At 41.6% G+C, this 15,324-nt stretch overlaps 1 protein-coding gene across 1 annotated transcript in view; it reads left to right on the forward strand.

The window, feature by feature from the left end:
- Positions 1-15,324, forward strand: part of galnt9 (polypeptide N-acetylgalactosaminyltransferase 9) — a 120,194-nt gene that overhangs the window by 93,604 nt on the left and 11,266 nt on the right. The window contains exons 7-8 of the mRNA XM_085424390.1: positions 11,321-11,506; positions 12,886-13,023. Coding sequence (XP_085280516.1) covers positions 11,321-11,506; positions 12,886-13,023 — 324 coding nt within the window. The remainder of the gene's footprint in view (positions 1-11,320; positions 11,507-12,885; positions 13,024-15,324) is intronic.

The following is a 15,324-nucleotide window of genomic DNA, read 5'->3' on the forward strand; positions in this document are numbered from 1 at the left end:
AAACAGACATCACGCACAGACATTGTTTTCATAACCAAACTGTTTTAGACCTTATTCCTAAAATCTACATAAATGCCCTCTGGGTGACATATAACACATTCTAAGTAATCAATGGAAATCAATGGCTCCTCATAAAAATTATGCATTGGGATGTTTGTGTGCAGCATTTTGCATATCAGCATAAGCAAAGCATTCTTCATTGCATCAGCGTGTATGTGTGTGTGCGTGTGGATCACTCTTCATTGCACAAGCGTGTGCATGTGTATGTGTGCATCACTTCTCAGTGAATCAGCATTCCAATGTGTGTGTGTGTGTGTATGTGTGTGTGTGTCATTTCTCACTCAACGAGTGCACGTGTTCATGTGTGTATTTCACTTCATTCTGAATCTGTGTGTTTGGAGATGTGTGTGTGTGTGTGTGTGTGTGTGTGTGTGTGTGTGTGTGTGTGTGTGTGTGTGTGTGTGTGTGTGTGTGTGTGTTTGTTTCTCTTCATTCTGAGTCAGTGCATGTAGATGTGTATGTGTGTGTGTGTGTTTGTTCATCACTTTCCTGTTCTGGTGTTCTGGGTAAACCACGGCCTGAAGCATGCCCTGGGGTCCTGCCCCCCTCCTTTTCAGTTTGTTTGCGACCATTGCTGCTGCTGCTGCTCAAAATTCAGTCCGTCCTGGTTCTGACCCCAATTGGGGCAGTCCTTTCTCCAGTGTCGATGTTCACCGCAGGTGAAACCTGCATCTTCTTCTGTGTTTTTTGTCCATTCTGAGGTGCCTTCTGTCCTCAGTTACTCCTCTTGTCTCGGTCACGCCCTTTTTCGCCACCCGATCATCCGTGTTGGTCCATCACTGTCCTGCACAGCGTGAATGCAAAGTTATCAAGGTCAGCATTCTTTCGCTCGGCCTTACTTTTCATTCGGGCTTGGCGGGCGTCTCGTCACAGCTCTGTCAGCTGACGCAGTCTGGGAATTTTCCCCCGTGTAGTGAAACGGGCCTTAGGTTTAGTGCTCTCCGTCTCGGCTGCATGAGATCACATTCCTGCAGGTCTGTTGACATTCTCAGGTCGTTGTTGTGGGTCCAGCTGTTGCAGCATTTGGTCAGTGTCACGTATGGGGGAGAGCAGGAGTCCAGTCAGCCTCGGCTTTCAGGGCCGGCAAAGCAGCCTGTAATTAAATATGTATAGAAAAAACAAAAACAAAACAAAACAAAAACAAACAAAAAACAAAAACAAACGAACAGGAAAATGTTGTTGTGTTGGCTGTGTTATTCAGAGGGGAGACAACGGGGCCAGGCCCTGTGTCAGCCTTCTCTCCCCCTTTTTTTTGTTTTTTGTCTCCCGATATAATCAACTCCTAACCCACCAAGTTGACAGGACAACACCGGTATATGTTAAAATTCTTAAGATCATGTTTAAAAGCCCAAAAAAGGAACTTTCTTTCATTCAGTAATCACTTTTATTAATCAATCAACAGAAAACATGTCACAATTTGAATCTTTTAACCACTAAATTTGTTGTGTCTTGCCTGGTTGGTTAGACCAGTGTTCCTTTTTTTTTTTTTTTAGTTGTTGTCCTGCAACCCAGAGGGTTTCTTTGTCAGTAATGTATAGACTTCATCATTTAAGTATGTTAATTTTTCTTTAACCTTGCTGGAAAATCTTCACGTGTTCATGAGTGTAAGCTGTTTCTTCATTGCGTGTGTGTGCATTTGTATAAAAGCAGGTTAATTTTATCTCTTCTCAAACTAGGCATTACCTTAAAAGGAGCCTTTCTCTCAGATTTCTCTGCTTGTGTGTGTTTTTGTTTCACCTTTTTGTTGTGATGCTCCGGACGCCTTCCCAACCTCCACAAGTCCGTTGGCCCCAATTTTATGTGTTAAAACTTCTCTTAATTTCTCCTCTAATTCTCTCCTCGCTGCTGTCTTTTTCACAGCTGCTGATTCGTGCTGGGTGTGGTTCCCATTACCTATAATTTTGCTTCGGCCGCTGTGCTTGTGGGGGCAGTTGGTCCAGGTCCACAGCTTCCTGTATTAACACACTAAGAGATTTATTTAATTTCATTTTCATCACTGTTAAACAGATAAGCAGGCAACCCGCCTACCTTGACAGCGTAAACTGTACGCCAGTCTCCCAACACATTCCTCTCTGTACTCCTCCATAATTCTCCACTGCACACCTCTTACTATCTCTCCTTTTTATTTTTATTACACCACAGAGTAATACACCCAATTATGCCCGTCTATCTCTATGTGGCTCCAAATTCCCTCTTTATTTTAATTTCACACTCGTCAGGGGACAGGCACACAACAATTTCAACCACTGAAACGAGGAATTCAACCTTTTTATATTTCTTTACTAATCTAGACTCAACGTTTGTTCGCAAAATGTGTCTTGTTCTAGTCCGGAATAAATGTGAACCCGTGATTACACGGCCGTTCCAGTGTTATTTCCGTAGCTATGCGGGGGCCCTCACCTCCCCAAGTCACCACCTCGGCACCCGGACAACGCCGGTCCTGGCCACGCGTCCACGGACAGGAGGGTCGCCACTCCTAGGGCAAAATGTTCCACAGGTACACTAGGCATCAACCTTTGATCCTAAAATGTGTATTTGCTCTAATGTCCTCCTAATCAAACACATCAACCGTCACTGTCACTGTGTTCAGACTTCACACACACAAAAAGCACACTCAGAGCGCGCCTCACCCACGGCCAGAGCGCGCCTTACACACACAGCGCGTTACACCATCAGTGTGACACACAGAGAGCGCCTCTCATCAGCAGAAATTTGCACAGAAACCTCTGAGCTCAACTATTAGATCTTCTTAAAGCACACTGCACCATAGACCAAAATACCCCTTTCTCTGCGCTTATGACCGCCACAACGGGGCAAAGTCGCATCATAAAAGTGATGCTTGCATCCCCGAAGTTATACCTGACATCATAAACCAGGTGTTGCTATGTACTAAATTTTTACTTTGTATTATGACCGCAGCCCTTTATACTCGACTGACGCCACAAACCACCGTCAAAACCTCTATCCAATGTACTAAAACTAGCACCAACCACTACTGCACTTCACGGCCGCACCACCGGAACACGGCCGTATCATAAACCAAACCTACGGACGTGTTTCGCTCTCGCGTTGCCAGCGTTCAACTGCACCGTGAAGCCAGCATCTGCTTTTCCTTAAATCAACTTCTATTTCATAGCCGGCAAAAGCCAGGACGTCACTGACACCATAAACAAAATAAACAAACCTCGACTTCAATGTACTGGACTAATGGCCGCGTCTTCAGAAGAAATTCTAACGTATTATTGCTACAGAAGCCAGTATTAGACAAAATTAAATGTGGAAGGTAAAGTGGCTGCAACTAGTCCAACGTAGTATGTTATTAGTATCTCGGTAGAAGCAGTTTACTGCAACTAGTCCAACGTAGTATGTTATTAGTATCTCGGTAGAAGCAGTTTATTTAACACACTGGAATTCAGCCTCAACTTATGTTGTTAGTATCTTGCGCCAAAAACCAGACACCGACAAATTTACTGTGAAAATACATGTGACTCAGCGAATAGATTAATTTGGAAAGCCCAATATGCACATTTGGTATTTATAATACAACAGGCTGTGCTTACCTTTCTGTTTTAGGCCGGCCTTCTGTTCACTTTGCCCCACGATCTCACCAAAGGCCAAATCTACACCTCCTCAGCACACCAAAGATCCGGGTCACACGGCACCAAGTTGTTGAAATCTCCCAATTCTTTGAATCTTTGGGCTGAAGGAGGGACAATACTCGGTGTATCAATGCTCAATCAACAATCATTTATTTCCATACAATTCAACAGTCAGAGCATTACAACGTCCGGACGGGAGAGATGCTACCAGAGGGTCAGGCACATGTCTCAAAATGGTGACGGGTTGCTCAGCTTTTTATACTCTCTAGTGGCCCCCAGCTAGTCGTAAAAGCCAAAACATCACATTTTTCTCTGTTACAGCGCCTAAGTTATGACCTCGGCAGTTGTTTCTCTGCTTTCTGTAAGGTGGGGGTGTGGAATGTGGTCTATCTATCTCCCCTGTCTTTAGACACAGAGTCTCCTGCTTACAACCTTCTCTTCATGATTCAACAATTAAGCATGTCAAGAAAACAGTGTAACACATTCCCAGCAGATCAAGGATACAGAGTGATGCACATTTATCTAATGAACTAATATGTGAATATGTTCTGTTAACTCAAAAGTATAATGAGAACTAAACTACATACAGCTCACACACTCTATATTAAAGGGTATAATGTGATCTACAGCAGTATTCTAATTCAACTACTTTGATTACATATATAAGGTAACATATAATAACAGAATAATCTAATATCCCTTACAAAGAAACACCAATCTAGCCACACCGATGCTGCTGCATTTTGTAATGAAAATATATGAAATGATTTATTACAGCAGCAGAATTTGGCATCAGACTACAAGTTCATCACTCCCCCTCTGAATGTGATGCATATACTGTGGAAACTGGGGATGAGTAGCTATCCTCTACTGGGTGATGCTGTTGTCGGTGAGTGTGTGAAACAGCAGTCAGCTATGCAGGCCATGTAAGGGGTAAGAAATGGGAAGTGTTACAGCTTAAACAGCCAAATTTTCAGGGTGTGTTCGGCATATTACGTGAAGAGAGTAAGGCATGTTAATTGTGTATGACACAGCACCGCTTGAGCTCTCTGATTGAAGTAGCTCGCAGCCTCCATTTAAAGCAAGTGCTCAGTTCCAAACTCTGTCTACATGTCCACCATCAGCCTCCATGCACTGCTTTTTCCTGGTGTATTGACTGTATTGTTTAATGGCACTGATAGAAGCCTGTTTATGGCTGTTAATAGCTTTTATGCTCTTTATGGCTGATGTTTTCGGCAGCCTCGTAGAGCTTTTCACGCAAATGATCCAGCTGCAATTAACTAACAGCATGTACAGAGACAATTAAATTAAATTAGCAATTACATCACCACAACATCAAAGTACTCTGTGTTAAGTGCTCTCTCTTAATGATGCAGAATGCAGTTTTATGAAGGGTCACCTCCAAATGGACTTCACAAAAATCTAGTCCTGAGAACCTGTGGGTGGGATGTCATAGATTAAAACAGTCTTATTTGGTATTTAGATTTTATTATGTTTCCACAGTTGTGAATATTTAAAGGTGTAACCTGTATCTGCAGGATGCTGCTGCCCTTTGGAGCTCTGTTTTCACCGTATACTACATGAAACCAAACATCCATGTCTGTGTGGAGAATATTACTGTATGCTGATTTATTTAAATTATTAAAAATTGCGATTCCATTAGTAAGAAGAGTAGTGCATTTTTTAAAAAAAAGATGCTTAATACAGCACAACAATAATGAAATGAGTACAGCAACACAAAATGAGACCCTGTCATGAGCAGAGGCACTCTCTGCATGGTGTTAATGCTTTCCTGTGTGAGCAGAAGTGCACAGGCATCCTTATTATGTCTTTATACTTCGGAGGAAAATATCTGCCATTTGGCCTGATTTGCTTTGTGAATGCTTTTTCTAAAGCCTTGTTTATGAGCCTACAGGCAGCAGGATGGAGTCATAAGCAGTCCTGGAATGTAACACGTACTGTTTTAGCCAGCAATCTGTTGGGCACCACCTGTTTTCCCTCCAAATCACCGGCGTTTTTCTCATGCGTTGAAAAAGGTCACATCAGCATTGATGATCCTCACAAGCGGAGCTGACTCCCTGCAGCTGCCTTAGATCAGGTTGTTCGTTGCTAAATCAAGAAAGAAATGTACCCTTGCCCCCCTCCCCATCTTCACCAGCAGCTTTGTGGTTAGTGGCTTGTGATTAGCTCTTTCACATCAACACATAGTGTCTTAACTATTGAGAATAAAAGTGGCATTGGAAGCGGATGTTCTCTTTTGTAGTGAAATTGACTTTCAACAGTGGTACACATTTACATGTAGGGAGAATTGTAAAACCATCGTAGAGGTTGATTCAGTCCAGCGAAGTGAGAACAGAGTGGAAGTCCCAAAATATACAAACTGCTACATAGACTGTTTGCACAACCAGCAGCCAATAGATGTGGTTATGAGGGATGCAAACGGGGACAGCAAAAGTAAGACAAGACCAAGACTTTGTGTGTATTGCTCAGAATGGGGGGGTAGTGGCTTTTTTTTTTTTTTAATTTTAAAAATTTACTTCTGGGAGTTTCAGGCTTTATCTGACAGGCCGGTGCAGAGAGCAAACAGGAGACCAGGGAGAGAGTGGGGGCAATGACACAAAGGAAATGAAAGATCCAGAGCAGACTCAAATCCAGGCCCCTAGCCTTTGGCATATTGGCTGCTTTCTAAACCAGGTGAGCTCCCAGACAGTGTGAGACGCAACCAGGCAGCCTATAGGGGAAGGGAAACGGCTTTAGCACTGCATGGACCTGAACCTAGTCTAAGCTTTGCTACAGTGTAACTACATCATCATCCAATTAATAAATCATCCAGACAGATTCCAGTCAGATTAACATTATTCAGCTTGGAATCATGAAAAAAGACATGGCCCTAATAGCTTTCCAGAATCATAAGATCCTGGGCCTAGCCCTGTAAATAACAACATTATTATTTTAGCTTCAGACTTACAAATGATATTTCCTTGTCTCATTGGCATTTGAAGTATCACCTTGTGAAAAAGCTGTTGGACCTTTATCTGTTGAAATGTTATCACCATTAAATCTCAGAAGCAGGAAACTTTATTAGCATGCAGTTAACAAGCAGATATCATCACTGACAAATGCAGTAAATAATTGATGGAGGATCAAAATGACTTATGATAGAAATGAATTATGCAGAAAACAAATAGAGGCAGCCTTTGTCCACCTGGATCAAATGAAGTTCACTGTATTAGAAACCTATGCTTGAAAGGTCACTTCAAACTATTACTCCCTTTCCGTTCACTTGTAATGCCATGATAATGTGATTTGATATGATTAAAGAAATTATAATTATAATGTTAAACACGAATGAATATAATAATTAAGGATAAATGATATTGGCAATAAAGATAAACCACGTTAGATAAAATGCATGCAGAAAACATCCAGAGCCTTTCAGGTTTCACCATAGAGGAAGCACATAAAATGTTATGCTTGAAACACGTAAAGCAGGTCCATTTGATCACGACCGCTATCTTTTTGTTGCTGCTGTTGAAATGCGTCTTTTTCAGTCCTATAAATTAGAAACACCTGCAATAATTAAAGAAAAATGTTAAACAGCATCTTTTTATATACATACTTAATAGTTTGTGGGAGTTTAGATGGCTTTTTAATTTGCAACAAATCCTGCTGTGAAATATACAGTAATATAATTAGAATGAGAGCTGCTTATAGAGATAAGATGAAAGGTCTGGCTGTTACAAGGGAAATAATGAGCGGTGGAGTGTATTACTGTTGCCATGCTAAAGCAAAGAAGAGAAACAGCTGGTACTCAGTGTATTTCATTTATTTATGTATTTATTTGTAACATGGAAATTAAAAAATAAAAAATAATTTGTCTCCTGCTTCTTATAGACAAACAAATGCATTATTTTTAACAAGAAACTCTACTTGAAGCTTAAAGATAAAAGTTTAAATTAATGCAACAAAGCTTTAGTCTGTTTAGCCAACTAGCTAGCACACAGCTTTCTGACCCTTGCAAGTGGTTGAGGAAATATTGATCAGCAGTTTGCTTTCAGCGCCAGGAAAGCTGCTAACCGCAATTTCACTTGCACACATTTTCAATTATCCACGAGTGCTTCATAAGTGGTTAAAACACTGATACTTTTACTCACATACAATCAATTTGGAGCAGGAAACCAAAGAAACACAGCATTACGCAGAGCTTACTATGTTTCCAAAGGCAACGGGCGGGATCTGCAGGGACTAAAGGCTTCCCATTAAATCGGTATTGCACTCACACCCACACAAAGTCGCCAACCGTGAAGACTGTTGCAGAAAAACAGCATTTGTCATGAGCAGCAGCAAAGCAGGTAAACCCTGCTCCAAAGTACTAATGGATTTTTTAGGCCAAGGTCATTATGGATCATCAGGAGTGAAGAAGAGGGGTCAGTCAGTCAATAGAGGTTTTTAAGCTCAGGTCAGCTCCAGCGAACTACTTCACCACTGATACAGCTGAAGCAACTGAGAGGACAGATGCTGTGATTGCCCTTATTAACATACAATTAAGCACAACCTCACAGACTCCCTTTAGCACTACAGCAACGTGTAACATCAGGGTACCTGTAGTGTTAATGTGAACTGACATATCCATTCTTTCATAAAATGAGAATTTTCCATATATTTCCTATTCTGAAATTTACACAAGCCACTAATGAATTTAGCCCACTAAAAAGAATGCTCATACCCAAAACATATTTTTTGCCTGTGCCATTAAGCTCTGTTGTTTGAACAATTAAAGAACAACTGAGTCATGCAGTTTCCCTGGGTGACATGTTTCTTCATTACAGTGAACACTGTACAGGAGTTTATTTTGAGTCAAGCCCACTTGTTCCGCCTTGCTGCCAGAATATCAAAGGAACAATGTGGATTAAACTACTCCCAAAATGATGCACCACACACCACAGCTTGGATAACATTTTCTAAGAAAAAAGCTGTTTAGACACATCTCTTTGGTTTATTCAAACAACATTTCATTAGAATTATTGAGAATAACAAAAATGTAACTTACATTATATTGTACAGACATGCTTTTTCCCTTAATAAACAAATCCAGGGATTGGTAAAACTGCTAACTTTGGGGTTGAAAGGAACCAGTTCAGGTGCTTTGGCCGTCTGTGTAGGATGCTTCCTAGGCAAGGGGTTTGGGGCATTGTCCTCATCGTAGGAGGCCCTGGGATAGACACACCACACGCTGGAAAGCTTGTATCTCTCACAATTCTGCATCCTCCTGGATGAGCTGGAAGAGGTTGCCAGTTGAGTAAAGACTGGGCTATGCTATTTAGACTACTGGCCCTGCGGCCCAAACCCAAATAAGCGGGAATCGATGGAAGGATGGATGTTTGGAAGAATGGACAGATGAATGGATGGAAGGATGGATGGATGGATGGATGGATGGATGGATGGATGGATGGATGGATGGATGGATTAAAATATGTGGGGACAATGTTGGGGGAGACGCTACCATCCCATAGAGCAGGGGTAGGCAACTCCAGGCCTCGAGTGCCGGTGTCCTGCAGGCTTTAGATCTGTCCTTGATCCACCAGATGATTCAAATTGCTAAATTACCTCCTCAACATGTCTTGAAGTTCTCCGGAGGCCTGGTAACGAACTAATCACTTGATTCAGGTGTGTTGACCCAGGGTGAGATCTAAAGCCTGCAGCACACCGGCACTCGAGGCCTGGAGTTGCCTACCCCTGCCATAGAGGTTGGGGGTTGATAGATAGTTTATAAATGGAGACATATTTTAAGAACTTCATACAAAAAAAATCCATACTTGTCCTTTACCTAACTATCCTGTCATATCTCCCCAATACTTGGCACTACTCACTGATGATCTGGCCTACAGATATACATCCAGCTACACACCTCAAACATTTCTTGATTGCATCTGGTCACAGGTTGTTAATAATAAATCACTGGGAGCAGGAATCTCTGAATATATTTAAATTACCATACTAATATACTCAATTCATTGGTGAAAGGGCCTTTGCTTAGCACTTTAAGGTTTCCAAATGGCATCATGAAGTGCCTTCAGAGTTCAGTAGTACTCTTTTAGTCTTACAATAAGAATCATGGAAGGAAATACAGATCAAGAGTTTGAATCATATATCATTATTTTGAAAATGACCAAAAACAGACGCTGTATTTATTCACATCTTTTCACATGACATTCAATAAGCATGATGTGCAGAAAACGGGTATCATCCCAGATCTGCACTTAATTGAGAAAATAGTTTTGCAGCAGCATGTTCCTTAAACACCAAGCAGGGGGTATCGTTTTGGGGTCATAGAGAAGTTAATGAATGAGAACATCTGTTACGCTTTGTGGCAATTGTCATTAAGAGACTGTGGGTGGTGGAGGCGGTGATATTTTGTACGGCTGGAAGGACATACCATATGCTGTGGCCTTCCAGTGATACGGCATGAGAAATTGCTCAGGCACTTTGTAACACCATGGCAGAGATTTGAAGATATGGATGTGTTTTTGCAGAGAGTTTTAAAATTCAAATCTTTTCTGGCACTGAAAGAAATGGGTGCATTACTCCCATGTGACTGCCTGCCACTGTAGCTTTCCATTGAGTATGTCAGTCGAGGGTCACAACATCACACAGTCTGCAATCAATCAGTTTTCTGAGCTGTGATTGATGCTTTTAAAGAAGGCATTTTTCACTGCCTGGCTTCAAGCAGTATATCCCTCTTTTTCAGTGTCATATGCACAGCACTCCGTGGCATCAGAGTTCTCCAGTTGTCATAGGTACCTCTATGAAGACTGTATCTACAATATGAGCCATAGGCTTACAAATCCATTTGTCCCTCATTTTGTCGCTCACTTCAGCAAATAATATAAATAAATATGTAATAATGTAACAACTAAATGCATCTTTGAGAACACGTGTGCTATGTTAGAAACAAGAAGAAGGACATAACATAGCTGTAAACTAATTGCAAGTATGTTTTTCCTCTTTAATAATGAAAACCTATGCAGCACTCTGTCGCTTTGAATGGTGGATAAAGATTGTGACCCTAAATGTGCAGCAGATTTCTGTGTCGATGCATGTATCTTATATTTTTCAAGCAGTTCGCTGATGGAGATAAATTGCAGCAAGCTCAAGTATGACCATGATACCATGGACAAATTAATGAAGATGCCTGTTTGACCTTGTTCACTCCACTATGAGAAGTCATTAAAAAAAAATCAAATGCATTTATTTGAGTCCTCATTTGTGCTTCTGCCAAGGCTGTTTGCATGTGGCTTTTCAACATTTGACTTCATATTTTAATGAATATTTTTGCTCTGAAGTGGAATTCAGTTCTGTTCAATACTACATACAAAATATACCTTTCTCTAGTAGAATCTGAGTTTTATAAAGCCAGTGAGGAAGGATTCCTGTATTTCCAAAAAGACATCAGATTATATAGACATCTACTATGAGCAAGGGAATAAGGGATAATAGCCAGCTCTACATTCAAAACCAAGTTTTAATAACCAGCAAACCAGTATTTTTTGTATAAATTAAATTAATTATCCTTAAACCTCAATGCCTGTAGTTTGATTGGCCTCTACATTAGGCGGGAGCTGTGTAGCTGTTGATCTGAACTCTTTCTTTCTGCTGTGTAGGTGTGGCAGTGTGGTGGGAGCATGGAAGTCCTCCCGTGCGCCAGAGTGGCCCATATCGAGCGCACCAAAAAACCCTACAACAATGACATAGATTACTACGCCAAGCGCAATGCCCTGCGAGCCGCTGAGGTGTGGATGGACGAATACAAATCCCACGTCTACATGGCCTGGAACATTCCCATGAATGTAAGTTTTTCTCTGTCTTAGATTACACCCTCATTGAAATCCACGAGCTCTCTTTTGCCCCGTCTCCTCCTGTCACACTTTCTCATTCAGACATGCAACCAGGCCTCTGGAGACGCTAGTCAATAGAAATTCAAAATTCAGATTTCATCCCGTTTGACCTTCACACTGGCAGCAGAGCACAGGCAGAAAGCAGTAGATGCTCTTTCCAAACAGATGAGAGAGGTACATCAAGTGAAGGAGATTAGCCTCATTTCCAATCAGTCTAGTTTCATACGTATCAGTTTCATTTAATTGCTTTCAAGAGTCTAATAATAAACAGCTATTTTCATTAATAAAGAGTTTAATATTGAATCCTAATTGCCTCTTCAGCCATGCAGAATGAGATGATAGTCAGTGAAGGACATCAGTGAAGGCCTCAAGAAAGCCGTCCAGCACAGCTCACTGACATCCCTAACAAAATAATTACAGGATGTGGGCTCGTCACACACTGGTGTGGCACGCTGCTGATGCCTGCATGCCGCCTGGAAATGTTGAGTCGAAATGTGGGAGCTGGGGGTGGCAGCACCTTTGACAAAGTAGTCAATCAGACCACATCCCTTCTTGAGTGTAATTACAAGCACAGTGGCATGGCATGTTATTACCTCGGCTGTCCTGTGGCGCAGAGTTATTTTGTGTACAGTAGAAAGGCCTAACTACGATTATTCCATCTACCCCCCTCCCTCTCCTCCCAGCCTCCCCCTATACACAATCACTGATTTTCGTTATTGTCTAAGGTACCTGCTGAGAGCACAATTACCTTGGTGGGGGAAGGCTTTATGATTCACCAGAGCGGCCGGCTCCAAGTCCAAACACCAAACAACATCTCACTGAAATTGAATGCATTTTTTAGTGTCGCTTTATGGTTGCTACAAAAAGTGGATATTTCCATCTAGAATTTATTATTAACAGATGTTGGAAGCACGTTCAGCAGCTGACTGTGGATTCCAACACAGATGGGGGCGAACTGACTGAAGAGTAGATGGCTGCATGTGTGTGTGCATGCGTCTGAATCAAGCCTCAGTGCCAGGTAGTGCTGCTATTAGGCATTCCCCCAATCAATCTAGGAAGCCACCTCCGTAATGCCGGCATGGCCGTGAGGGCTCATAATTAAGCAGCTGATTAGAGTTTGAATCACGTGTAATGAAAGAACAATGAAGGTCCTTCATGACAGGTGCATCTATCCAGCTCTTAACTAAAAGGTTGGTCTTTTCTTTTCAGCACCTCGACACTCTCGCATATTCCATTTCTCAAGCAGCTTTCACTCTAATAATTAAAATGCCTGCTGGCTAAGAGGCTTTTTTCATGCGTGTTTGTCTTTGTTTTGTACCATTTGTTGACAGAACCCTGGGGTTGATTTCGGGGATGTCTCGGAGCGCTTGGCCTTAAGGAAAAGGCTGCAATGTCGGAGTTTCCGCTGGTACCTTGATCACGTCTACCCAGAGATGCGAATCTATAACAACACCATCACATATGGCGAGGTGAGGAAGACATTAAGCAAATGGTTGAAAGTAAACACTGATTTTGCCATATCATCAGGGGACAAACACCTTCCAAAGAATTCAACTTTTGCCTCGTCGGTCCAGATACAATTTTCCCAGATGTCTTGGGGATCATCGTGATGTATTTTGGCAAATGTGAGACGTGCCTGGTTTTATTTTTTTCCTTGGTCTCCTTTGGTCTGCCAGTAATCAAGCCTGAGTATGTTTAGTGAAACTAAACAAAAACAGGGGTTAATCACAGATAATTCATGATTAAACAAGAGGGGCACTTACTTTTACACACGGGACCAGGTAGGTTTGGACAACTTTTCTCCCTTAATCAGTGAAATCAACATTTAAAAACAGAATTGTGCATTTTTCACTTTGAGGATCTGAAACATGTGAGGGTGCCAAATATTCACAACACTTGGAAATCAGGAAGGGAGCAAACACTTTTTCACACCACTGGAGTTTGCAGAGGATGTGAAAGCTGAGGCAGGGAGGCTGATCCTACAAATAAATCACAGAAATAAAGGAGTGAATTATTAGGATGTTTTGTGACATGTGATGATGACCTTTAATGTGATGGAGTGGTACATCTTAGAAAAAAACAAACGATTTGAGTGTAGCTAGTCTAAGGTATGATATTGCTAAGGAATTGCAACATCACCACACAGGATTTGTACCAGCTCCTCATAATGAGTTTTAATCAAATACTTTATTAGTTTTCCATTTTAATTTGATTGGGCTTGGCTATGCACTCAGCACAGTGGGGGGAAGACAACAGGATTATAACAGGTTGAAGAATTGAACACACTCCTGACTCAGACACTATTTGGAGGTTTGCTGAGACGCATTGTTTACCTCATATCAATTTCAGCAATGGACACCTGGAAAACTAGAAGGGCATTGGGAAAAAGCGCAGATCACTGCCAAAGGCTAATAGATCAAATATCATAATCATTTATTAGTCAACCATAAATAATGCAATATTCATCTATGTATGGGTTTAAATTACAAAGTAGTAACTGCAAACATCACGTCACAACAATGCTCATTAAAGCAATGCGACACACTCCCATTCTGGAACTGATGGGATTTTTCGTATGCCCTAGGGGAGGTTTCCAACTGAGGACAACTGTTGGGGGCCCCCTTAACAGCCTAGGGTGTTGTCTGGCATGCCTGTTCACAAGCTGCTGGTCTGACTGAATTATTAAAACCTTTTTTTCCCCTTTTTTTTTTTTACCAAATCTGGCCTGGTTTTTGCTAAATCCCACTCACAGACAGATGGACTGGCAAATAGGTGGGAACAAAAGAACAGCCTAATCAATATGCTGCATATCAGAATTCACAATTCATCAAAGCCCTATGAATTTACTCCCCCTTTTGTTCCCTCTGCTGCCTGTTTTGGCTCTGGCACCCAGATGGATTCCTCAGAGTGGCATTAACTTAAGTGGCACTATTTCAGATCTGTCGACAAGCTGGGTAACATTTACCTTGTCTAGCCACACAGCCAGCAGAGCAGAAGTGAGCCTCATCTGTCACCGAGCATCAGCACCGCGCTCGGCCATGCTGACCAGACCAGCCGAGTGGAACCCTCCCTGACAAAACTACATGATAGACATGTCGCAACCTGGAAATGAAGCCTTACTCATTCAAATCACACCAAACATGGGCCTCATGCTCAGTGCATCATCTGCAGGTCTGGAGGACAGGGGGGAGACTGAACTGGGGCTGGTCGTGTCCCGATAATATCTATCAAAGCTCAGTCATCGTTTGAGAAAATACAGCCTGCTGTGTGAACAAACCACAGTGGATCTAGTATCACAGAGGTATTGTGACATGCACAGAGGAATTAAATGGTGGCTCACATTCAAGAGACTATTATCTACCTTCTTAGATAATAAATAATAATAGGTTTTGAAAGGCTGCTCTGATACTATTATTTTCGTTTGAACCAAATGTGAAACCGGTAATTTATTAAATTATATAATATTGGGCCATTTTCATGTGGTAACATTTTGTACAAAATATTCATATTTACCCCGTTTTCTCAGCTCACAGGGATCCTCTTTGGCTGTTTTCTCATTAAAATCAATGCTAAAGAAGTCTTTTCCCTGGTTTAGTCACTTTCTGTTAGCCTTTTTTCTAGATTGACACTAAAACATGTCAAGAGTAAAATTTGTTGTGTAACAATAACCGCCCAACAGACAAATTAAAATGTGTCCCAGAAAGCTGCCATTACTAATGTCTTGTTGAGCATTTGTACTGTACTATCTGCAGTGCTTGCACCCCTTTGCC

Source organism: Rhamphochromis longiceps, linkage group LG12, assembly GCF_057381845.1.
Source record: "Rhamphochromis longiceps isolate RC_006_pf linkage group LG12, R_longiceps_female_GT1.1, whole genome shotgun sequence".
Taxonomy (NCBI): Eukaryota; Metazoa; Chordata; class Actinopteri; order Cichliformes; family Cichlidae; genus Rhamphochromis; species Rhamphochromis longiceps.